General features: G+C 39.5%; 1 protein-coding gene across 1 annotated transcript in view; it reads left to right on the forward strand.

Annotated features, from left to right (window-relative positions):
• LOC125461717 (metal transporter CNNM1) overlaps positions 1–27,564 on the forward strand; it is a 129,899-nt gene that overhangs the window by 17,269 nt on the left and 85,066 nt on the right. Inside the window, exons 2-3 of the mRNA XM_059652975.1 lie at positions 19,938–20,081; positions 24,363–24,500. Coding sequence (XP_059508958.1) covers positions 19,938–20,081; positions 24,363–24,500 — 282 coding nt within the window. The remainder of the gene's footprint in view (positions 1–19,937; positions 20,082–24,362; positions 24,501–27,564) is intronic.

The following is a 27,564-nucleotide window of genomic DNA, read 5'->3' on the forward strand; positions in this document are numbered from 1 at the left end:
TTACACAGGGTGTTAAAGAGGCCTGGATGCATTTCTTAAGGAAGACTTAGTGACATTGGTAGGTGAACTGGCCTCAAGCTGCACCCAGGAGAATTATTTTTCCATATATGAATATACAGAATGTTTTGTTGTAAAGTGAAATAAGAATTTATATAATTTCAATGAATGGTAAAGTAGAATTAACCAATTACTGTAGAAATTGGAAAAACTGAAAGTAAAACACAGAATGTCCACACCCTTAGATTTATAGATCCAGCCCATAACTTAAACCCAATAATTTCATCTCTATAACGTCACACAGTTCTGCTCCTGCCTCAGTTCTTTCTGCTGCTGAGAAGTTTAGTGACAGCAAACCTTAGCAGTGAAATTTAATATCACCACAGTGTGCCATTGCAGCTTTTGCCATTCTGAGGAATGGTATGTTTGATGACAAAGACCTCAAGCCTGGCAACAATTCCATGGTCTACAGGGCAGCACTGTTGCCAACCCTCCTGCATGCATTTGAAACATAGACAATATATACCAGACAACGAGATTCCTTGAGAAATATCTCTCGCAGTTCTTCTGTGAAATCCTGCAAATCCACTGACACAATTGCCGCTCCTTTTATCCTTTCAAGCCTGTGTCACCAGTGATAAGGTACTGATGGCAATGAATCAGCAGTGTTGGGCGAGCTACATCTCCCACATGCCTGATGCAACATTCTAACTATCCAGCTCTCCAACTTGCATTGTAACAAGAGGTTACTAGGAGAGCAGAGATGACACCTAAAAAGATGATTTAAAGACCTCCCTGAAAAAGTGCAACATCTTCACCAGCTTATGGAATCTTTAACCCAAGCCTGTCCAAATCCTACAAAAAGAATCCACCAGCTATTTCATCTCCAACAGACAGAGATGGAGGCCAAGCACAAATAATGGAAACAGTGTGCAAAAACATGAACAATCTGCTTTAGCAAACACCACATGGCCCATCTGTGCACAGGATTCGTTGGTCTAGTATCGGATTATTTCACCACCTCAGGACCCTGGCACTGGAATGGAAAAAAATGACCCTTGAACCCAAGTTACTGTCTAAGAAGAAAGGGGAATCTCTCAGGTCATTGTTTCTCCAGACATGTTAGTTCCTGTGTACCCCTGGAAGATTGCCCACGCTTTACCCTGCCAAATTTGAGGTCATCCAAATCTTATTTATGTACACCTTTACTTGCACCAAATCCCATATCACCCCATGCCTGTTGATATACATTAGTTTCCTGTATTACCTTCACTAAACCTCTCTGTCTATCCAACTTTCTTTTCTTCTTTAAGGCACACTTTAATGACAGTTTATTAAACTTAATTCATATTAGTGAATGCTTGTACTGTCCTTATCAGTTAGGGTAGGATTTTGGTAATTGTTGAGGTTTTGTCACATGAAGAATACAAAATTAACTTGACTAATTCCTACATCTGCTGAGCTGAGTTGGTTCGGGAAAACAGCTTATATGGTTACATCGCGGGCAATTAGGAATAGCCATCAAATGTTGCCTTGCCGTCGATTCTCACATGAATGAATGAATAAAATAAATCAGTTGATAGCCACAAATGGACACTTTGAAAAATCCCTGTGATGATCAGGTCTAAGAACTATTGTTGACTTTCGCTTCCTTTTTTAGGACAAGGGTAAATTGTGATGGCCTCCGTACTACTTCAAACTAACATCAAGTAATAACACCAGTTCCTTCCACATACATAGTGCCTTTACTATGATAAATACCAGGGCAGTTGGCTGGACTGTCATTAGACCAAAAATGAACCAAGAATTGAAACATTAGACATAAACAGATATTTGATCAAAGAGCTAAGTTTTAAGATGTTCTAAAAGGAGGTCAGTGAGATGAAGAGGTAGGGAAGGCAAGTCCTGAACATGACGTGTAGGCAGCTCAATGTCAGAGCAGCCATGATCCTATTGAATGGCAGAGAAGGCTCGAAGGACTGAATAGCCTACTCCTATTATTATGTCTTACGGTCTCACAGTATAGCTGTTATTGTTGTTGATAGGTATGACAAAAGTTCGAGTCCAGAATTAGAAGAAAAGGGTTGCTGATAGTTTATAAGGCTTCGGGGGAACAGACGTAGAGAAGAGTGAGGTCAAGGAAGGATTTCAAGATGAGAATGAAAATTTGTGAAATCAAGGTGTTGGAGGACGGGGGACCAGTGTAAGTCAGTGACCGTAAAGTCTGACTGGTGAACTAGACTTGCTGAGAATTCACAAACAGGCACTGGAGTTTTGAAAGAGTGAAAATTTATGGAGGATGGAAGTTGGGCAGCCAGCCAAGTCAGCATTGGAATTGTCATTTCTGCAAGGAACAAAACTGGGCTTCAACAGCAGTTAGTTTTAGGTATGAGTGAAGTCAGGTGATATTGTAGAGTTGACTTTGTTAAAATTGTATAAGTTTGTAAACTGAAGGACAAGTTGGATGCTGAGATTGACCAGAGTGGGGATTAAATCGATAACTAGGCAATGGAGATTTCGTCTTGAGGACTTTTCTAATCTTTATGACTAAGTTCCATACTAAATGGTGCATTTGCCATTGATTCTGTTTTTTAATATTGTTCTGGAGTCAAGAACGGATAATATTGCACATTTATTTTTACATGTCTATTAAATATGAATTAAATGGTTATGTTTTATGTATAATCCTCTATAAATTATGTTGCATAACATTGCTTTTACTCATCATGTGGAATGGAATTTGATGTGATTGCTCTAGATTTTAGTTGACTGCACTATTGTTCTAAAACCTCACACTATTCATATGATGTTTTAAAAGTATGTTGAAGTGTGCAAGTAAAATGAAAATGTTTTTCTCATTTCTTAATTTGTGTTTTTGAAATTTATCATTAGTGGTTGATTTTCTCATACTGTCTCTGCCAGCATTATTCTATCAAAATGAAAGCAGACTGCAACAGAATATTGACGTTATGGCTGTGAGCTGAGTGGAAGGCTGCTGTTTTGAATTCTTCCACTCTGTGTCTGATATGTTACCTGGAAGTAAAGTGACAGGTGTGGAGCATTCAACCATTCAAGACTGCTCTGCAATTCTATGTCATCTTAGCAGATCTTTTTTTCAATTCAATTTACTGGCCTTTTTTCCATTGATATCCTGAACCAACAAAGGTTTGTGGATCTCTCTTTTTAAAGTTACAGTGTATGTAATGTTTAGGACAATTCACAGTTACTCAGAAACTAAATCAGCCCAGGTCCATTTGCTGCAAGACCTGGGTAATATCCAGGCTTGGCTGACAGGTGGCAGGTAATATATATGGCATGTAAGTGCCAGGCATGAGAGAATCAGATCATTGCCCCATGACATCCGGTGACATTATTATCGCAGAATCCCCCTCACTGTCAACAACCGAGGGGATACCATTTACCAGAAAGCGAACTGGACCAGCTAAGTAAATACTGTGGCTACAAGAGCAGGTCAGAGGCTAGGAGTCCTTCAGATTCCAAAAGGTCACCGCACCATCTACAAAGTACAAGTCAAAAATATGATAGAATACTGCCCACATGCCTGAATGAGTGCATCACCTACAATACTAAAGAGGTTTGACACCTGCCAGGGAAAAGCAGCACTCTGGAATTCCAATCATTGACAAACATTTAGCCCCACCTGCAGTGATGCTCAATAACAACAGCATGCACCATCTACAAAATGCACTGCAGAAATTCGCGAAGATTCCTTCGGCAGCATTTTCCAGACTCATGAGCACTACTATCTAGGAGGACAAGGGCAGCAGGTGCATGGCAATTCTCCAACAAGCAATTCACCATCTTGACTTGGGAATATATTGCTATTCTTTCAATGTCATTGTGTCAAAGTTCCAGAAGTTTAAAGTTTTGGCAAAAATCTTTGGCAAGCTGGCTCAGACGTGTTTGTTCAGACGTTTCGTCACCATGCTAGGAGACATCATCACTGGACCCTCCGACGAAGCAACATTATTCTATTCCACTTGGAATTTATACTGTCTGGTCCAGTTTCGTGAGTATTGTCGTTTCTGGTTATGATCTGTATGGGTTTGTGTATGGGGTCCAATTCTATATGTTTGTTGACTTAAGTATGGGTAAAGAACCATGCCTCTAGGAATTCCCTATGTGTCTGTGTTTGGCTTGGGCTACTCTGGCTACTTTGTCCCAGTTAAATTGATGGCCTTCATTGTCTGAATGTACAGATATTAAGGAGAGTTCATTGCGCAGTTTTGCTGCTAGCTGATGTCCATGTATTCTGATGGCTAGTTTCCTTCCTGTCTGTCTGATGTAATGCTTGTGGCAGTCGTTGCAAGGTATTTTATAAACCATGTTCGTTCTACATGTTATGGGAACGGGGTCTTTAATCCTTGTAAGTGTTTGTTATAGAGTGGTTGTGGGCTTGTGGGCCACCATGATTCCTAGTGCTCCTAGGAATCTTATTGGAATGGATTGGGCAATATAAATTCCAAGCTGCATAGAATAACATTGCTTCATTGGAGGCTCCACTGATTATGTCACCTAGCTGGGTGACAAAACATCTGAAAAAAAACAAGCCAGCTCAGTGAGCAAGTCAACAACCTGGTTCTAGAATGTTCTCTGTAGCACTGTGGGTACTATTGCTACCAAATGGACCACAGCAGTTCAAGAAGGCAGCTTTTCAAGGCAACTAGAGATAGTAATAAATGCTGGCCCAATCCATGAAGCCCACATCCCCTAAATGCATTTCATAAAAACAGTAAATGTGTGGCAAGTACAATCAGCCACATGATTACCAAGCTATGACTATCTCTTAAAAAGGGAAAATCCAATCATCACCCCCTGCTATTGCATGCATTGGCTTCGGCATCATTGAATTCCACAATGTCAAAAACCTGGAATTACCAGTGACCAGAAACTGATCTCAGCCAACTGTGTCTACAGAAGGTCAGAGCCCAGGAATTCTGAAGCAATTAACTCGCCTCTACCTTCCTTCTACGAAGTACAGCAGGAGTCTGACAGAATATTCTCCACTTGCCTGCATTAGTGCAGTTCCAAAATCACTCAAGAAATTCACCATTTAGGGCAAAGTAGTCAACATGATCTACACCCCATCGACCAACTTAAATATTCACTCCTCCACCAAGGATGCATAGCAGTAGCAGCATGTGTGCCATTTACAGGTTTTGCCGGAGCAACTCGTCAAGCTTCCTTCGACAACACCTTCCAATCTCTGACTTATACCTACTGGAGGGAAAGGGCAGCAAACATGTTGTAATACAATGTTCTATATTGTCAATGATTGTACAGGTGGTTCTGCTGTAATGTGTTTTGTTAAGGAAATTGGCTGTAATGCAATTGATGAATAGTGGATATTGTTTGGATAATGTGAACTTTCTGCTGTAAAGGTATAGCGATTTTCTGTAGTGATTTCCCTATAACACAATTTTCTGTAGTGCAAGGTCACACAAGAATGCAGCTATTGTGGTATAGGAGAACCACCTGTAGCTCACTCTGTGAGATTTAGTTTGAGTATTTGTTTTTTTTTCCTTTGGAGTACTATAGATTGGAGAAAAAGTAGTCTTAGGGATGAAATAAATAAACCATGATTAACCAAGTAAGTTAAGATTCGTATCAAATTGACAGAAAACATTCAAGTTTGCACATCTTGGTGCTGAGCCAGAGATTTAAGAAAGTTTTATAAATAAGCAAAACATGATCAAATAAATAATGAAGAAGTAGAAAAGATATTAGAGTAAGCTAGCAAGTAACATGGACAATTAGAGTTTATTTAAATATATGTAAAGGAAGAGCATGACTGAAGTGAACATAGGCCTCATAGAGATTGAACATAGAAAATAATAATAGCAACAGCTGAATCAATACTTTGGAATGTAGAAGATAGTAATTACTTCCAAAAATACTACATCAAGAGACAAAAGTGGTGGAGAAAATAATGTAGTGGCTCTCGTTAGGGGAAAAATACCAAAGAAACCGTTGGGGCTAAAGTTCCCAGGATCTGATAGGTTGCATCCCTGAATATTAAAGGAAGTAGCTACAGAGGTAGTGGATGCACTGGTAGTAGTTTACCAAAAATCTGTGGATTTTGGAAAAGTCCTGGAAGATAGAAAACTACCAAGAACCCCTATTCAAAAGAAAGGGAGACAAAAAGGAGCTGATAACTATAGGCCAGTTAGCTTAGCATCTGTCTTTGGGAAATTGTTATTTTTTATTATTAAAGATATGTTCAACATTCCCTCCCCCCCCCCCCCCCCTCCATTGTTTCTCAGCTGCGCCAATCTCCAAAGTTCATTTATGGCAGCAACTTCTGTATGCGAAGTCAATTAATTGGCATGCCGATCAGTGTGCAAGGAGACTCCCAGTTGGCCACATGGCTGTGCAGCTTAGCGGGAACATTAGATGTATTGATGTGTTGTTGGTGTTGAACTAGGTTGGACAAAGTCAGAAGTTACATGACACCGGGCTATAGTCCAACACGGTTTGTTTGAAGTCACAAGATTTTCAAGCACTGCTCCTTCATCAGGAGGAAAGAGCAGAGCTGTGAAGTCTTGTGATTGCAAATGAACCTGTTGGACTATAACCTGGTATTCTGTGACTTCTGACATTAGATGTAATAGTGGAGCATTTAAAAATACTTGATATAGGCAAACTGTCAGCATGGCTTCATGAAGGGGAAATCATGCCTGATACATTTGTGGGATACTTTGAGTGAGGAGTTAACAAGCAAGATATATGTAACATCATTAGAAGTCATATATTTGGATTTCCAAAGACTATAAAATGCTACATGTAAGGCTGTTTAGTAAGATGAGTCCGTAGTATTGGGGTAGTATATTTACATGAATAGAGGATTAGCAAACTGCACAGAGGACAGAGTTGGATAAGAGATAACAAGGTGTAAAGCTGGATGAACAAGCAGGCCAAGCAGGAAGGCTGACGTTTTGAGCCTGAACCCTTCAGAAAATTCATTTTCAAATTTGTTTTCTGAAGAAAGGTCTAGGCACGAAACGTCAGTCTTCCTGCTCCTCTAAAGCTGCTTGGCCTGCTGGGTTCATCCAGCTCTGCAACTTGTTTTCTCAGATTCTCCAGCATCTGCAGTTCCTACTATCTGAAACACCGTTGAGATAAGGGTTGTTTTTAGGATGGCATCCTGTAAGTAGTGGAGTGCCTCAGAGATCATGGTTTTTCAAATATATATTCATGACTCTGATGAAGAGAGGCAATGTACTATCACCGAGTTTACAGATGACACAAAAATAGGTGGGAGGGCAAGTGACGAGGATGACACAAAGAATCTAAGGTGCAGTATAGATAGGTTAAGTGATTGTGCAAAATCTCGACAGATGGAAAATAAGAAGTTAGGCACTTTAACAGGAAGGTGAGTGGGAGTGTGAAGGCAGACCTAATGCCACTCGTGCTGGGACCTGCATTTCAGAACTCATTAATCAGTAGGAGGGCATGCCCAGCAGTATCAATTAGATCCTATCGACCCTGAAAGAGCGTGCACTGAATTTTAGGCCAATTGCTGCTATTTTATTCTATATTTTAAAGACAGAATGTATGTGTTCCCTTCGCTCCTAAACCCAATATGTTTTGTATGGAAAGTACTGAGTCTTTCTTAGTCTCAGAGCATGTATTTTAATTAAATAATTCAGCAACAAGCTGTTGTGAGTTAATAAAAAAAGTTCTTTATTCACACACATTTAGCCTGAATGAATGTCATGCCACACCCTCAGTCTCTTACATACAAACACTGAATATGGATAAAGGCAGAGCATCAGATTACAGTTAATTCAAACCTCAATGAAGTTTCATGAATAGATTTGATGGTTTAAAGTTGAAGTGAGCCAAAATCTTGTAAAGCAAAGTGTACTCAGAAGTTTGTGAGGTTTGTTATAGTCGAATAGGTGGATGCAGGTACAAATACAATATTTAAAAGCCATTTAGAGAAGTACATGAATAAGAAATGTTTGGCGGGATATGGGCCACATTCAGGAAGGTGGGACTAGTTTAGCTTGGGCTTATGGTCAGCATGGACTGAAGGGTCCCATGCTGTATGAATCTATGGGACTGCAAGAGGTGAATGTTATGTAGCTGGAGAAAGACTGCAAAAAGTTGCACACAAACTCCAGTAAATTGATTAAATATGTTTTTCAGTTATGGATCCATAGCTTAGAAACAATTCAATTGTTTGTTTAAAGATTCTGTAGTTTTTCATCTACCATTCTTACAGTAAATTCACTCTACGTATCAATCACCCTTCATATGAAGAACATTCTCTAATCAATATCCTAAAGTTCTGTGACTAATCTGAACCTGTTGTCCTGATCTATGCAATTTGATTTGGAGTAATTTTACCAATTTTTATTATCCCTCATGTATTTGTATGAGAGAACCTCTTACAAATTTCCTTTCAAATCTGAGTTTGATTTTCTCTGATCTATTTTCAAACCACTGAAAGCAGGAATCATCTATGTAGCTCATTTCTGTACTGCCATCAGTGTTTCCTGTAGACATCTGCTGCTCATTAGGTAGGCATGCCTAATGTAAGGGCAGTAATTTCCCCCCAATTCTTTTCCTTTTCCTTCATTGTCGAAAACTATCTCTTTATTGGCCCGTGTTCCAACACGACCTTAACATTTTAGTTATTGAAAATGCAGTCTATTCTTCCTTACCTTTTCACTTATTTAGTATCGATGTCTGAATACTCTCAATTTTTGTCGGATGTTATTCAGTCAAAGTTGGATGATGTGAGCAGGTTTTGTAAAATTGATGACTGAACAGGCACTGTATCATATATGAACAAGGCATCAGACATGTTCAAAGCAGATTTTTATGCAGCCCAATTGGTACAAAGAGACTTGTGTATTAATGATTAAATTTTGTTTCAAATTGTAAGGTGACCTTCCAATCTACTTAACATTTACACAATCTTTAATCTTATGAAGTCTCAGATGTATAGATACTTGTTGATCACTTTTTAAAAAATTGACTTTTTTATATACATTAATTTGCCCTAGACAATCAATTTAATTGACCTCTTCAAAATGATTCCTGTGGATCAAGCATAACCTATTGGGTATTTTGATGAAAGTTACATTGACAACAGTCAATAAAGCATTCATAAATATCCTTCTCCTACATCAGGATAAGCCGGTGTTAAATTCATAGTTTACTCTTCTTTTGGGAAATGCTGGCAATGAACAAGTAAATGGATTATAAGAAAGCAAAGAAAAAAGACTGCCTTGTCATATGAAGTCTGAGTTTTGTCTATATACAGGTTAACTTAATGTATACTTTAATTGTGTTAAAGACTCTCCAAAGGTGTTTGTATTGTATTTTTTCATATACAATTCCCTCAGTGCTATGCAGTTGTAATCTTAAATGAGAGCTACAGCTTAAATGTGTATTACTAAGCAGTAAAATGAATTTCCAAATTCTAATAAAAATGATCAAACACTGTCTTACCGACCCCCTCACTTTTTTTCAAGTAGGCATTTCTTGCTCTGACCTTTACTTGTTACTGGTACGCTGGCTGCATGGGAGGTTTCCTGGTGGTGGAATGTACAATAAAATTATCTTGCACTTTGTGTTTTTACCAAAGAAAAGCATCAAACACTGTTTTGAGCTTAGAAAAGGAAATGTTTGCCATTGAATAGAATGCCTTCAGTATTGCAACGTAACTTACTGTAATGGTTGCCTTTTCAGCATTTTATCCTGCCAGGAAAACATGATCAATTATCACAATTCTCTAATTACTTTTAGATTAGTGGAGGTTAAATAGGGGAGTATAGAAAGCTTTAAAGTACTGAAGATAAGATATAAGTTCACATATTTCTGAAAAATCTGCACATGTAATTGCCCTATGTAAAAGCTCAATGTACTCCATACATGGATTTAGAAACTAGTCCATAAGTCTATTGTAATAAAATGTGAGGCTGGATGAACACAGCAGGCCAAGCAGCATCTCAGGCGCACAAAAGCTGACGTTTCGGGCCTAGACCCTTCATCAGAGAGGGGGATGGGGGGAGGGAACTGGAATAAATAGGGAGAGAGGGGGAGGCGGACCGAAGATGGAGAGTAAAGAAGATAGGTGGAGAAGGTGTGGGTGGGGAGGTAGGGAGGGGATAGGTCAGACATACAATGATGCCACCCGAAGGTTGCAGGAACAGCAACTCATATTCCGCCTGGGAACCCTGCAGCCATATGGTATCAATGTGGACTTCACCAGTTTCAAAATCTCCCCTTCCCCCACTGCATCCCTAAACCAGCCCAGTTCATCCCCTCCCCCCACTGCACCACACAACCAGCCCAGCTCTTCCCCCCCACCCACTGCATCCCAAAACCAGTCCAACCTGTCTCTGCCTCCCTAACCGGTTCTTCCTCTCACCCATCCCTTCCTCCCACCCCAAGCCGCACCCCCAGCTACCTACTAACCTCATCCCACCTCCTTGACCTGTCCGTCTTCCCTGGACTGACCTATCCCCTCCCTACCTCCCCACCCACACCTTCTCCACCTATCTTCTTTACTCTCCATCTTCGGTCCGCCTCCCCCTCTCTCCCTATTTATTCCAGTTCCCTCCCCCCATCCCCCTCTCTGATGAAGGGTCTAGGCCCGAAACGTCAGCTTTTGTGCGCCTGAGATGCTGCTTGGCCTGCTGTATTCATCCAGCCTCACATTTTATTATCTTGGAATCTCCAGCATCTGCAGTTCCCATTATCTCTCATAAGTCTATTGTCCTGTTTTATTCAATTTTCTCCAATTTCCTTGCCTCACTTTCTCCTCTGTTCAAGAAATTGACCTTTTGGTTATTTAGTGGTATCTGTTCATGGTTTTTGTTCACCATGTTACAGGCCTGGACATTTTTTTGTTGGCAGATTTTGACCCATAAGACATACTGCAATGAAAATGAGCTTGTTGCTGTCCAGCATCTGTACATCCTTCCAGCAGGGGTCTCTTCTTATCACTTTACTAGCATCCACGTCACCAACATACTGAAATCAGCCATCTCAACCAGAAGGGGAATTTTCAACTGGTGTCTTTCTGCTCAGCGTAACTCAGCTGTACGCCATCTTAATCAACTGACCTCTTTCAAGAGCTTTTTTTGTTAAAAAACATTATTAAATGCATTCTCTTTTGTGGTCAAGAGTGAGTTTTATTATACCTGACAGACATTCTTATTCTGGGCACACTTGCTCAAAACTGGCCCTCTGAAAACTTGTCCAAAAACAAAGAATTCTGAAAATGCACTGCATCATTTTTAAGCACTTTTTTTCCATCAAAATGAACTTACCTAGCCAACTCACTAGATTTTTCATGATGTGGGGCTTGTCTGTTTCACCATTTACACACTGGTCTATTTCCATACTCCAGCCCCTTGACTCGACGTGACCCAAATCGCCCAGCGCAAAATCGGACAAAACCATAATTCACATGGCCTTGGTAGTGAAGTTACCAACCTTGAGGGATTGTGTCCATAGGGCAACTTTCCATTAAATTTCTCCATTAAGTCAAATTTTATTGAGAATAATCAAAGCATCACCCTGCCCTATTTATCAGATGCTTCATGTTAGCTGTCATTGCAGTACTAGACGATACTATTTTGACTAAACTTAAAACACTCTGAAATGGTGTGTAGAAAATAATCTTTACAAATTTTATAGTGAGCTGTCCCAGGTTTACAGTCCACATCCTGGCTAGACTTGTCTCAGCTACGAAGGGGCTACATTTAGGTTTGGAGGAGAAAATGATCCAAGAATCCTATTCATTCTCTGTGACTGGACCTAAAAGGTTCAGAAAATATATTTTCTAATCGGCCTGTTCAAAGATAATATTATGCATCTCCAGAGCAGACAGGACTTGAATCTGGGCCTCCTGTCCCAGAGGTAGGGGAACTGCCAATGTGCCACAAGTGCTCTTACCTGTGCAGAAAATATGAGAAGATTAAATTGGAATTAGTTGTGATGTTTTCCAGAATAACCCAGCTACTCAAGACTGACTTCTGTTCTCTGCCCGAAAACAGGTCTGACCCACAACACTGCAGCCTCCACCTCAAGAAGGGCAATGAGGCAGGTTCATAATATCCATCTTAACTGGAATAGGGGTAAATATAATATAACTTTAATTGGTGACTTCAGCAGAATAGGGCAGAAAACAGACTTGTTAGGTTTAACCTCCTTATTTTTTTCATTTCACCCAATCATTAACTGTGCAATTCAGAAATGAGGGTCATACTTGTGAAAGAGATAATGGGAACTGCAGATGATAGAGAATCCAAGATAACAAAGTGTGGAGCTGGATGAACATAGCAGTCCAAGCAGCATCATAGGAGCACAAAAGCTGACGTTTCAGACCTAGACCCGTCTAGGTCCGAAATGTCAACTTTTGTGCCCCTAAGATGCTGCTTGCCCTGCTGTGTTCATCCAGCTCCACACTTTGTTATCTCTGTCATGCTTGTGAAAACCTGGAAATGCTCACATTGCCATCTAGTGTTCTGGTATCAGAGATAATGAGAACTGCAGATGCTGGAGAATCCAAGGTAACAAAGTGTGGGGCTGGATGAACACAGCAGGCCAAGCAGCATCTTAGGAGCATAAAGGCTGACATTTTCTGATGAAGGCTCTAGGCCCGAAACTACAGCTTTTTATGCTCCTACGATGCTGCTTGGCCTGCTGTGTTCATCCAGCCCCACACTTTGTTATCTAGTGTTCTGGTATGAGTCAATTGTCTCTCCATGCCAACAGACAGGATTGATCCAGACTTTCCCCATCAGTCACCTCTCTCATACACAATAACAACTGACATTTCTGTAGGAAGTTGGTCAGGGACAGCCTCAGAAGGTGATAATGTAGATAAATTTCACATTCTGTCTCGTGTGTGTTATACCTTTTGAAAACCTTCCTAAATGTGACTGTCCGTATGGGGTTTGCACATTCTCCCCATGTCAATGTGGGTTTCTTCCCGCAGTACAAAGATGTGCAGGGCAGATGGATTAGTCATGCTGAATTGACCGTAGTGTCCAGGAATGTGCAGGCTAGGTTGGATGGCCATGGGATGTGCAAGATTGCAGGGATAGGGTAGCAGGGCAGCTCTGGGTGGGATGCTCTTCAGGAAGTCGGTACAGGCTCGATGGGACGAATGCCTGCTTCCACACTGTAGGGATTCTGTGATTCTATGAAATGTTTAAACTGTTAAATATCTTCTTTGTTCCTTCCAGAAATATAGTCTGAAAATTCTGAGTTTTTCTGATTTTTTTAAGGGTTTTTTCAGTTTGACCAGTTTTCGCTTGTCACAGATTTAACCAGATCATCTGGATGTGAGTTTGCTCGCTGAGCTGGAAGGTTAGTTTTCAGACGTTTCGTCACCATTCTAGGTAACATCATCAGTGAGCCTCCGACGAAGCGCTGGTGTTATGTCCCGCTTTGTATTTATCTGGTTAGGTTTCCTTGGGTTGGTGATGTCATTTCCTGTTCTTTTTCTCAGGGGATGGTAGATTGGCTCCAAATCAATGTGTTTGTTGATGGAGTTCCAGTTGGAATGCCATGCTTCTAGGAATTCTCGTGCATGTCTGTGTTTGGCTTGTCCTAGGATGGATGTGTTGTCCCAATCAAAGTGGTGTCCTTCCTCATCTGTATGTAAGGATACGAGTGATAGTGGGTCATGTCGTTTTGTGGCTAGTTGATGTTCATGTATCCTGGTGGCTAGTTTTCTGCCAGTTTGTCCAAAGTAGTGTTTGTCACCGTTCTTGCAAGGTATTTTGTAGATGATGTTTGTTTTATTTGTTGTCTGTATAGGGTCTTTTAAGTTCATTAGCTGCTGTTTTAGTGTGTTGGTGGGTTTGTGGGCTACCCTGATGCCAAGAGGTCCGAGTAGTCTGGCAGTCATTTTGGAAATGTCTTTGATGTAGGGGAGAGTGGTTATGGTTTCTGAGCCTGTTTTGTCTGTGTGTTTGGGTTTATTGCTGAGGAATCGGCGGACTGTGTTCATAGGGTACCCATTCTTTTTGAATACACTGTATAGGTGATTTTCCTCTGCTCTGCATAGTTCCTTTGTGCTCCAGTGTGTGGTGGCTCGTTGGAATAATGTTCTAATGCAGCTTCGTTTGTGGGTGTTGGGATGGTTGCTCCTGTAGTTCAGTATTTGGTCCGTATGTGTTGTTTTCCTGTAGACACTGGTTTGAAGTTCCCCATTGACTGTTCGCTCTACTGTGACATCTAGGAATGGCAGTTTGTTGCTGTTTTCCTCCTCTTTTGTGAATGTTATGCCAGTAATGGTATTATTGTTGGTCTTAACCAGATCATATTTTGAACTAAGTTCAGGAAAACGTAAAACTCTAAATAAAAAAAGTTTTACATATGTTGTAATTTCAGTGTATCTCTGATTTAAAACTTTCTAATTGACTGAATAATAGCATAACATCTGGTGCACATTTATCTTTGTCATTGAGTATGCACTATTCAAAAATGTAGTTAGTTTCTAAGGAACATCAAAATATTTACAATATAATGTTTTTCTTTGGATAAAGATATTGTCATTAGCCATAACTTCCTGAAAAGTCAATGATGCACCTACCAGTGTCTATAGCAACCTAGATAAAATGGCACTTGTACTGCATTTGTGAATTGACTCAGTTATGATAATTACCTGCTGAAAATTTAAATTCTTCTAAGGGGTTAGAAAATCTGCCAGCAACCTGCATTAGGAAAGAAATGTTGAACTAGGACTAGAAGCATAATATTTAACTCCACTTTGAACAGTGCTCGGACTATTGAACATTCGCCAAAAGCACTCACAACCTATGAAGTGCTGTTGAAATTCAGTCACTGTCATCAGTTTTGGAATTGAACAGCCAATTTGCGCACATCAAATTTCAGCAAGCAACAAATAATAACAAAAGCAAATCACTAGTTCTTACATCATTTCAGTGTTAGTTACTTGACAAGACAACGTAAGAACTACCATCAGATATGAAAACAGAAATTGCAGGGTAAATTCAGTAGGCCTGGCAGCATCTAAGTAGAGAAAGCAGAGACAACATTTCAGGTTCAGTGATCCTTCTTCGAAATTTCCATGCCGTCCACCCAAGAAAGCTGGCAGGATATTGATTCAAGCTGTCATCTGCAAGGTGGCACCATTGATAGTGCAGCCCCTCAGTACTATCAGCTAGACTGTGTTCAGAATTGTTCACTGGGGTTTAAACCTCTGATTACAGCTGCAACTGCTATCATTAAGTCAAAGTTAAAACACAAAGCAAGTGGGAGCCTGCTTGAACAATCTTTGATCAAAATTTGTTCAAATTTTCTGTTTCAGCAAACAAGTGATGAAGCCAAAAGGTCTCCTTTTGCTGTCAGTTATGGTTCAGAAAACATGTTACCAAGCTGTCTTTTTTGAGGATTTTGAGTAAATGTTCCAAGAATGTGGAAAAATATGAGTTGACTTAACAAAATGTCAGCTGTAGGTTACGACAAAGAGGCTTTAATTGATATGTCATCATATCTCTCAAAACATAATTATTTGAAGTTACTGGACTGTCCTAGAGGCTGCCAGCTGTTTTGTGTTCAGAGAAGTCCAACAAACAACACTGAGACAAATTACCAGTTAACCTGTTTCTGGTGGTGTTGCTAAAACATAATTTGAAGAACAGACAACTCTCCCCTTATGTTTGCTGAACTGCAGAAAGATTGCCAGCATTTACAGATGAGACTGATACTTCATTGACTTATGGAATATGCATGAGTTGAATACAGAATTCATTTTGTCAGTTTGGGAGATGGATGTTTTTCTGATTTTAAGATGTTCACCAGTCTTTGCTGAATAGCTTGCCTCGTTAAATGCTGTCTGATGACTTTCATCAGTGTTTTATTCCAGGTGTAATTTTAGTCTCCATTTCTGATACTACTGATTCTGACAGCAGTGGCAGCGCAGTTGTTGTAGTGTTATACGGTGTTAGCAAGCTCTCCGAAAGGTACAAATGTAGTTTTAAGTTACTGGCTGCAGACTTTTCCCAATGCTGCAAGAAGATCCTTACTGGTTAGTAAAGCAAAAGTTGCTTCACTGACAATGGTAGCCAATGTCATGAACCCAATAATTTGCAAGGGTCATCTGAGAGCTCTGCCGTATCTTTAACTAGAACAAAAATTTAAAGTGCCACATTTGTCTCCACTTTTATTTTGGCTCTACTGGTGCTGCAGAAATAAGTCCTTTCTTCCAGCATGCACTGAACTTTGCTTGAGCACTGCAGCAGGCCTGAGATAGAAATGTTGACCAGGGAACATTATGGTGTGTTCAAGTGGCAGGCAAGTGAAAGTTTGGAGTCATTTTTGTGAATACAACATTGGTGTTCTGCAGTGCAATCTGCCAGTCTGCATTTTGTCCCCCAACAGTGGAGGAGACCACATTGGCAATAGCAAAAATGCTGTATAGCTGTTCTGAAACTTTAACTCTGCTTCCTTTCCATAGATGCTGCCAGAGCTTCAGACTTTCTCCAGCAATTACTGATTTTGTTTAGATTTCCAACATCTGCAGTTTTTTCTTTTATTTCAGAATGCAAGAAGGTGGCTCAACACCATCGTCTTAAGGGCAACTAGAGATGGGCAAGAAATGCTGGCCAGCTAGCAATGTCCACATCCCTCAAAGGAATAGATAGCAAAAAAAAGGCTATTTTGGATTGAGATGAGAAATTTCTTCATTTAGAGTGTGGTAAATCTGTGGTATTCTCTACCACAGAGGCTGTGGAGCCCAGTCACTGAATACATTTAAGAAATAATTTAAAATGTCAGAAGGTATGTGTGGAGAAAAGGAGTTTGGCATTGAAGTAGCAGATCAACCTTGTTCATGTAGAATGGCTGAGTGGGTTCATTGTGTCAAATTGCCTGCTCCTGCTCCTATTTTCTGTGTTTTTCTATGTTTTCTCTTACATACTCCAAATTCTAAAGCAGTTCCTTCCACTACCAGTGCAATCTTACCCAGGTTCCGGAAAACTAGATGTTTGTTGCCAAGCATGGGATTATGCCTTGAAATGCATGTTATTTTGCTTGGATTCATGGCTGTGGGAGCAGAAGTAGGAATGTTATTTGGTTACGAGTCACAACAGTCAGGGTCCTGAGCATGTGCAAACTACAAATATAAGGAATATTCATCCTGACATACCCTTTATGTTTCGGAGACCAACTGCCCAACCCTAAAACCTGAATACAGGCAGATGGTGGGGTAGTGATGATGTCACTGGACAAGGAGTCCAGAGGATCAAGTTAATGCCCTGGACGTGTGTTCAAATTCCATCACAGCAGCAGGTGAAATTTAGTTTTGATTAATAAACCTGGTCTGTTTCTGGTTTTGTTTCAGATTTCCAGCCCACAGTATTTAGCTTTCAATTAATCTAGTCAACAGTAATAATGACTGTTCAACTATTATCAATTGTCATTGTAAGCCACAGGCTCACTAATGTCCTTAAAGGGATAAAATCTGCCATTCTTATTTGGCCTGGCCCACCAGTGACTTCAGATTTACACTGTGATTGACTCTAAAATAACTTAGCAAACCACTAGATATGCAATAATGCTGTCCACATCCCCGAAAGAATTTTTAAAAAAAACTGGATGTTCCTACGCAATCCAGGAAGGCTAGAAAACCTAGCAATATTACATATTCTTTTGATATCCCCATTCCCTTTGTCAAAATTCATGCAACACCCCATTATTTCAGAAGAGTTGTTAGAGATTCCATTTTGGATGTGAGTTTGCTCGCTGAGCTGGAAGGTTCGTTTTCAGACGTTTCGTCACCATTCTAGGTAACATCATCAGTGAGCCTCCGACAAAGCGCTGGTGTTATGTCCCGCTTTGTATTTATCTGGTTAGGTTTCCTTGGGTTGGTGATGTCATTTCCTGTTCTTTTTCTCAGGGGATGGTAGATTGGCTCCAAATCAATGTGTTTGTTGATGGAGTTCTGGTTGGAATGCCATGCTTCTAGGAATTCTCGTGCGTTTCTGTTTGGCTTGTCCTAGGATGGATGTGTTGCCCCAATCAAAGTGGTGTCCTTCCTTATCTGTATGTAAGGATACGAGTGATAGTGGGTCATGTCGTTTTGTGGCTAGTTGATGTTCATGTATCCTGGTGGCTAGCTTTCTGCCAGTTTGTCCAAAGTAGTGTTTGTCACGGTTCTTGCAAGGTATTTTGTAGATGACGTTTGTTTTATTTGTTGTCTGTATAGGGTCTTTTAAGTTCATTAGCTGCTGTTTTAGTGTGTTGGTGGGTTTGTGGGCTACCCTGATGCCAAGAGGTCCGAGTAGTCTGGCAGTCATTTCAGAAATGTCTTTGATGTAGGGGAGAGTGGTTATGGTTTCTGAGCCCGTTTTGTCTGTTTGTTTGGGTTTATTGCTGAGGAATCGGCGGACTGTGTTCATAGTTCGTTACTCCATTTTAATATATAAATACACCATGTCTATTCAAAAGAATAATGCAGTGGCATCAGGCCAAGTTATTCACAGTGTACCACAAAATATACCATTCAAATTTTAAGATGCATACAGGATTTTACCCTTGTGTTCACAGAAATGTTGGCTAGATTTATGAAGAAAAGACTGAAATTTTCAGCAGTTACATGAGCAACGTCAACTTATATAGCTCATTTACACAGTAAAACATCCAAAGACACACCATAGGAGTGATTATAAGACAAAATTTGACACCAAGCCGCATTAAGATATTTTGGAAGCTAATTAAAAGCTTGATTAAAAGAAGCATTTTAAAAGGGGTAAATAAAGTGGTACGTAATAGAGGTCCAGGACTTAGAGTCTTAGCAACTGACAACGAGCAATTAAAATGTTATGTAAGAGATCAGAAATGATGAATGCAGGCATTGTGGAAACATGAAGGGGGTAAGTTACAGTGCTCGACTGATTTGACAATTGAAGGATTTCAAAATACTGGTGAGAGCTTTAAAAGCAAGGCACCATTGAACTGTGTCATCCTGTCAGATGTGGTGCTGCCTAGGCATGAGTGGAGGCTACTTTATACTCCAGCCTGTTGCCTTATTCAGTAGGATTTGATGATCTGTCACACAATTCCATATACCAGCCTCTAAACTATGTGTCTTTGTTAATACCCTTAGCAAGTGTAAATGGTGCCCATATTCTGATCAGGATTGCAAACTCCATTTCTGACCCTGATCAGACAAAAGTAGTATAACATTGCCTTTGGATGAAATCTCCATGTAGTGTTCGGAGCCAAGAAACTTACAAAATGAAAAGCTCGAGTTTAGGGCGGAAGTTCATGCATCCAACAGCAGAATGGCTTAGCGTGAGGCCACACCCTATTTTTCAGCACCAGCTGCTGTATTCCAAGATTTCAAAGGTCCTTAAGACTGTATTGGGTAAGTGAGAACCCTCCAAATTCTCCACCTCTGTCTTTAAAGTTTTTTTTTCAGTGGATTCCAGATACTAGCTTTAACTTCCTAGGCAATTACTGTATAGTCTGCACGAGGACTTCCACACGGTCACGGCATGTATTTTCCAGGCTATGTTAGATTTTCAACTGTTTAGAAACTGTGTGATCTGGGCCAATATCTTCAAGACAAACAAGGAAAGACAGTGAATTGAGAATTTTCTACTGCACTATTAATTGGTGGATTCGCTTTGTTATGATTATTAGTTTTATTGGAAAGAGTTTCAATTCCCAATGAGTAATAGGTATTAAATAGGAGGCACCAGGTCAGATAAAAGAAAAAGCTGGTTCAATGTGGATGATAAATTCTCGCTCTGTATCAATATAGAGTAAGGAGCAATGTTGTTTCCAGTAAAATATGGGCAGATACAATAAACCCCACAGCTGAATGCTATGATATTTGTGTATACCTGTGTTGCTTACTGTTTACTGCTAGTTTACTGCAGATATTCTGATGGAGTAGCTGTGTGTTTGTTTCTCCTCAGGTAAATCGCACTTGGCAATAGTGCAGAGAGTCAACAATGAGGGAGAAGGTGATCCTTTCTATGAAGTGATGGGTATCGTCACATTGGAAGATATAATTGAAGAAATTATTAAATCAGAGATCTTGGATGAAACAGACATATACAGTATGTATTGCTTCCTGCAGTATCTCCTGAGGAGGTGTAAGCAGCTCAATCTGTTAATAGAAGTAATTAATTCATTAATTAGATCACAGCATTTTCCTGTAGTGGCATTTCCAGAGTGCAATTTTCTTTACAACTGTTCTTTTTGAACGAACCATTTCAGCTGTAGGCTTAGTACACATAGTAAATGCCAACCAGTACTTATGTTCCATTCACTCAATGAGGCATCTCTCAGTCTCAGAAGAAGAATCTTGCCAGAACTATACTAACATGACTTCCTGCACTTTCTGCTCTATATCTATATTAAATGGCATGTGACTGTGTCCTATACCTGTCAGGAGCTAAATTGATGTTGTCTAGATTTGCACTTTAGTGGTAGGGGATTAGATTATTCCTGCATTTTCATGGTATGCTTCTCTTTTCTAAATATGAATCTCCAAGGCGCTTACAGAAATTGAAAATCTGTGAAGAATCCACTATTGTTGATCCTTTGTGTGTGTTTGAAGATACAAAAATAATTTGGATAGGATGATTTTGTTATATTTGGCCAGGTGTGGAATCAGTTTACAGTCGTTCTGACAGTTTAACAATACATTAATTAGGATTGTAACCAGTAATGTTTCTTGACCTTGTGCTTTTTCTCTAGTTTTATGAACACTTAATGTTTGCTTGTAAAATAATATTGAACTAGTGTTAATTATATTCAGATGGTGGGCACCAATTAGAGGCACATAGTTAATTGGAACAGGTTGAAAGGTTTTTTTTGTTGCTGTGCTAGTGTGCTCTGTGTTTCTTTGTACATAAGTTCTTGGAAGTGAAAAAAGACCAGGCAAAACTATTTAAACCCTCATCACCCGGCTGTCCGAGTATTGATGTTGTACTAATTATCACCACATTTTAAAGCTCTTTTCATTTGATAATCTTCAGAGGCGGGGAAAGCAAAAGAAGAGGTTGAAGCATGGTCATAAGTATTTTAAAAACGCTAATTAATTTTAGAAAAATGTGTAAGTTGTACAACTTATATATTTATAAGTTGAAAAACATATAATAACGTATTTGCTTAGATTTCTAGTGCATACTTTTAATTTACCTTGCTGCCTAATATTTCTCAACATTTTGCATTACTCCTCAGCCCTAAAGGTGCTGTTGGAATTCAGGTTTTGGATTGTTACTTGGCTGAACAAAAGCCCAGATAATTCTGGAGCAGCAACCAGAAATGCTTCAAATTGTACAGAGATTTCTCAAGCATGTTAAAAAAAAACAATGTAGGTTGAAGGCCCTACATAACAACAGTCAGTCTATTGAGTATGATTACCCAGTTTTTGCTTAATTGATCCATCTTTGAATGGCTGCAAAAAACCACTTCCTCCGTATATTTGTTCTGAATTTGCAAATGACTGGATATCTTTTGTCGGGATTCAAGGAACTTTTGGCCCTCCACCTGCTTTTCTTCCCTGCTGCTGCTTGGACATAATGCTGAACACATGATACTAATGGATGTATCGGAATATATTGAATCAGAATCAAAGGGACTATCCTAATCTTCGTCATCATCTTCCAAATCCATATTTTCTTCAGGTTCCACTCTTACGTTGTGGTCCAGCTCATCCTCTTCAGAGCTTCTTAAAATCAAGGCTGTTATCTGTGGATGAAAAGGATTTGGAGGAGACATTGTCTTTTTTCACACTGGAGGTATGTGGACCTATATAGAAGCTATTGAATTCTTCTGTAGATCCCAGCACACCAGAGAAGAAGCAGCCAATTACTATTTGCAATGTTGCCAGGAAATACTTCAATTTCTTAAAGTGACTCTTGGCCGATTATGACTATGGATTATGGTATAGCGCACATGGACAACTATTTCTTTGAGCATAATTTAACAATCATATTATATTGAACAGTGATTTTGGCTTTCTTGCATTTAGCCAGACTTGTTTAAAGTACCTAATAAAACATTGATCAGTTCACCTTATATGGTGTTTCATTATTTGGATAGGCTGCATAAAATGTTGAGTTATTGATGATGGAAAGTGCAGCTAAATTTACAGGTCTGCATCTGCAGTGTTAGCCATGACTCAATTATATTTCTAAATTAGAAGATTGTTAAGTTTTTAAGTGCCGCATGAAGACGTTAGTACAAAACTCGCGACTGGTGCAAAGTGAAGTGCTGAGGGAATACTACAGTGTTGAAAATGCTGTTTTTTAGATGAGATGTTAAACTGAGACCATGTTTGTTTCAGACATCCAGAGGCACTATTCCAAAGAAGAGTGGGTAAGTTATTCCTGGTCACAAAATTTGCTGTATCAATCCAGCTTTTTCTCTTCATTCTTTTTATCATTTGCACTTCAGTGTGACAATAAAATTTGTAGCGGAATAATCAAAACAATTTTAATACACTAAATTGATTGGGTGCAGAAGAATTAAATAGGACAGAAACATTCAGTTATTACTAAAGCTTATCAAAGTGCAGAATTTTTTATGAAGGAAGTGAACTTCCTGGCTGCCAGATTCCTATGAGGCCTTTGAAACTATGTCCTCAAAACCAAACTTTCTCCTTCAAGATATCTCAAGGGAACAATTGGGCAACAGTTTTCTTTACCATTGTCTGGTTACCTTAATATATTTAAACTTCCTCCTGTGACCTTGACTAGCACTTGAAGCGCAGCATCCATATGCTCTGCATGCTTTATTCAACTTGTCTAAAGACAGAGCTTGGCATCTTGATTTCTTGACTTCTTTTCACTTCTCGTGTGCCATTTAAACTTGAGCCTTTTGTTTGGAAATATTGCGCTGTTTTATGACCTCTGCTACTAGATAATACCTGCTTGTCTCTCGTTCCTTAACTTGACAATTTCCTTTCTGTATTTGCTCAGTATTGAACACTTACAGTGTGCTATTTCACTAATTTGCAACCTTTATGAAGATTTGAATCACTTCTGACTGTTCAAAACTTCCCTATATCTGTTGATGCAAAAACGTGCTGAAGTTTTATGGAAAGCTCACTACAGACGTGTCAGTGGATTCAGTTTTGCACCACTAAGACACTATTAAAACCTCAGTTATGTATTAATGACTGTTATTAGTGACTGTACTACTGTTTTTTAAAGTTCATTTGTGGGATGTAGACGTTGCTGGCTGGCCAGCATTTGTTGGACATCCCTAGTTCCCCTTGAGAAGATGGCAGTGAGCCACCTTTTGCTCATGGCTGTTTGGTAAAGAGATCGAATCATAACCTTGTACGCTCTGTATTGATGGTGGAGGTGTGCCATTTATTGTACTATGTAAAGTAGTGCCTGGCAGTTCAGTCTTTAACTCAAGAAGAGGCAGTTTTTCTCCAAACGGCAACAATATTTTGTGTTTATGTGGCCTCTTCAATGCAGTAACATGCAATAGAAGGTACTTCAGAATAGGGTTGCCAAATAAATTTTGACAGTTTGTCACGTAAGCAGATGCCACTTAATGACTAGTAGATGTACAAATAGATGACAAAAAGCTTGGTCAAAGAATTCTGTTTTGTATGAAGTCTCAAATGAAAGTGATAGAAAAGGAAGGGAAGTCCAGAGTATTGTCAATAGTGGAATATTTAAAATCAGGGATATTCAAGAAGCCAGGTTTGGGAAGTTGCACACATCTCTGAGGATTGTGGGTCTTAAGGAAATTACAGATATAGGAAGAGAGAGAGTTGGGAGGATTTAAAATTGTGGATAGGAATCTTAAACTGGAGTTGTGGCTTAGCTGGGAGCAATATAGGTTAACAGGCTCAGGAGTGATGAGTGAATAGAACATGGTGTGAGTTAGAGCATGGACAGCAGACTTTTGCATGAACTTAAATTTTTTTGCAAGGTGGAAAGTGTGAAATTACCAGGGACACGTTGGAGTAGTTGGTGTAGAGTTTACAAGTTGGATGAGGGTTGTAGCAGCAGATCAACTGAGGCAGTGGTGTGGTCGGGTGGTGTTACAGCAATGAAAAAAGATGATCTTAGCAATGGTGCAGATAATGTGTGTAGAAGCTCATCTCAAGTCAAATATGACACTAAGATCTAATTCAGGAAGAGGGATGATGTTAGTGTCTCGAGAACCAAGTTAGCAATGGGAGCAAAGACAATATTTAGTTAGATGTTGAAAATATTGGTCCAAGTAGCACCAGTAATGCACCAGTTAATTGTGGAATCATGGTAGAAGGTCTCTGTAATATCAAAATAGGTAGGAGAAGTCAGGTTATGGTTGACATCACTGAAATTTCCTTTGTATACCAATGAAAATTCTTCATTCTGCAATTGCAGCTGACAATCGATCGAAAAAAATAGCTCACAGGGAACGAAAGCGGCACGATTTCTCACTGTTCAAAAACACAGAAACTGATTTAAGAGTCAAGGTTTCACCGCAGCTTCTACTAGCAACTCACCGGTTTTTAGCAACAGGTAATTTAGAGTAATGTAGAATTGTTTTCTGCTGCTATATATTCTATATATATAATTAGGGGTTTTTGTCTTCTGTTCCTTGTTCAGTCCTGCAGTGATTAGATAGGTCTACGTGTCCGACATTAATTTGCAGCTAAATTGTACATGCATGTGTTATGCCTGGACCAGTAAAAGCAAGCCTACAGCAAAACAAGTTTTGAATTTTAGAAATATAAACAGTGTTATGGACCAAACCAGATCCCCTAAAATATATTATGGAAATTAGCAAGACTCTAACTTATATTTTTTTTTAAAGGGCAAATGTAAGGCACTGTGTTCCAGAAGTGATTCAGTTGGTCCACCAAAAAGCTTTAATCAAAACACACTTTATTCTTACAAAATAGTTGATATTCAACAAAAAGAAGAATGGGCATAACTTTACTGTATTGAAATACTTAACAAGTTAATGTATTGTTTAACAACTAATCAACAACTGTTCCAATATAGGCAGCATCCCATAACCATAACCTTGACAAAGGCAGTTCAGCAACACAGTTATTGATCTCATGTGCTGATTCTCTCCAATCCTGTAGAAGTAGCTGGATCAGGGTAGGATGATCTTTGGAACATCAGTGCAGATTTGATGGGCTAAGTAGCTTCTCTTCACACAGTAGGGATTCTACAATTCTATTATTCTAAGTGGTCAAGACAGACACGGTCCTGAGAAAGCTGTCCGACCCCAATGGAAGAGGACTAAGAAAACTTGGGGATGAGTTTCCTAACACTTTAGATAAGGAGCAGGATGCTGCCTTCACAACACGATTGATACTGTCCATGTCAACACCTTGATTGTTATCTGATGTCTGTGAACCAAATCCAATCAACATCTTTGTAACATCTCTTTATCTAATTCACTAATGCATATCTAGACTGCTGCATCTTAGCAAACTCCAACAAACAACCAGAAATTACTACAAATTGTTGACTGCCAGTATTAGACAACTGTAACCACCAAAATCAGCACCTTCCTATTTTTATACTTTATTTCCTTCAAAATAAAGACCAACAGTCCATTTGCTTTTCCTATTACCTGCTGAACTCATTTTTTTGTGATTTAAACATGAGGACTCCTAAATCCCTCTGAGCTGCAGGTTTCTTTCAAATTTACCAGCTTTGCTGGATGGGCCGGTATTTATTGCCTGTTTCTAGTTGTCCTTGAGGTGATGGTGGTGAGCTGCCTTCTTGAAATACTGCAGTCCATGTGCTCTAGACCTACAATGCCCTTAGGCAGAGAATTTAGGATTTTGACCAAGCGACACTGGGACCGACAATATATTTCCAAGTCATGGTGAGTGGCTTGGAGGGGATCTTGCAGTTGGTGGTAGTCCCATGTATCTGCTGTCGTTGTCCTTCTTGATAAAAGTGGCTGGGGATTTGGAAAGTGCTGTCTAAGAATCTTTGGTGTATTTCTCCAGTGCATGTTGTTGATGGCACATGCTGCTGCTACTGAGCATTGGTGGTGGAGGGAATGGATACTTATGCATGTGGTGCCAGTTAGATGGGCTAATTTTTCCTGGATGGCGTTAAGTTTTTTGAATGTTGTTGGAGCTGCTCTCACCCAGGCAAGTGGATAGTATCCTGTCACATTCCTGACTTGTGCCTTGTAAACAGTGAACAGGCTTTGGGGAGTCAGGAGTTGGATGTGGCTGGACTGAGAAGCTTAGATCTGATCTGTTAGTTACAGCGAAGCAATCCTACAACTATCACTTGCTGCTTATGCTATTCGGTATGCTTCACCAGGTTGACACTTCACTTTTAGGTATGTTTGGTGCTGCTCCTGGTGTGCCCTCCTGCACTCTCCATTGAACCAGGTTGATCTGGCTTGATGGCAATTATTGATGGAGGATATGCTGGATATTTAGCTTTTCTATTTTTCCTGCCAAAGTACATAACCATACTCGTGCAAGTTTCTGCCCACTCACTTAACCCATCTATATCTCCCTGTAGTCTCTTTATGTCATCCTCAGTAGATGTCTTCTCACCTACTTTCCTGTCACTGGCCAACTTCCAGCAACCAAGTTATTAAAATAGAATGTAAATAACAACGATATCAACATTGATCTCTGTGGCACGCTATCCTGAAAATTACCCCTTTTCTTTCCAACTCTACATCCTGTACCAATGCTCATATTCTACCTCCAGACCACGGGGTCATATGTTATTAAGCAATCTTATGTGCGGTACATTATTGAATGCCCTTTGGAAATCATACCTCAATGAATTTTAATAACCTTGTGAGACATACCTTTCCCTTCCTGAAGCAGTGCTGATTCTTTTTGATAACATAATGCACTTCTAAATGCTATGCTATCACATCCTTTATAATGGATGCTAATATTTCCCCAGTAACAAATATTAAAGTTAATTGGCCTGTAGTTACCTATATTTCATCCCCCTTCCTTTATAAGTTAGAGTGTTACATTTGCAGTTTTACAATCTTCTGCGACTTTTTCCAGATTCTGAGGATTCATGAAAGATTATCATTAGTGCATCCACTATCTCTGTAACTACTCACTTTAAAATCCTGGATGCAACCCATGAGATCCATGGGACCTATCTATCTTCAGCCCCATTAATTTCAATAATACTTTTTCATTAGAGATAACTATAGTTTTTATTTTCTCCTCTGTTATTAGTCTTTTGATTAATAAATATTTTTGGAATGCTAGTAGTGTCAGCTATCATTCTGATGCAACTTATTTATTCAACTTGAATAAGTGGGAAGAGGGTTGGTTGCTGAACCCATCAAGGATGCCAACACTTCCTTGGCTCAACAAATTATTCAATAATCCTACTTCACATGGTAATGATTTTCTGTTGAGATGATACTCTGCCTTGAAGAGACGTGTTCTGTCCTGTTTCACTGGCAGAGGGGTGTTGTCACAGTGGTGCCAAAATGACAGGTAGTTTGTAAACGGCTTTTGAGTTGTCCCTGGGTTTTTTTTTCAAAAAACGAACAAAAGAATCATGAGTGGGCAGGGTCAGGTTCATACAGACCCAGAAGACTTTGAGTTTGCTTTCAATC

Source organism: Stegostoma tigrinum, chromosome 20 (assembly GCF_030684315.1).
Source record: "Stegostoma tigrinum isolate sSteTig4 chromosome 20, sSteTig4.hap1, whole genome shotgun sequence".
In the NCBI taxonomy this organism is placed as follows: domain Eukaryota; kingdom Metazoa; phylum Chordata; class Chondrichthyes; order Orectolobiformes; family Stegostomatidae; genus Stegostoma; species Stegostoma tigrinum.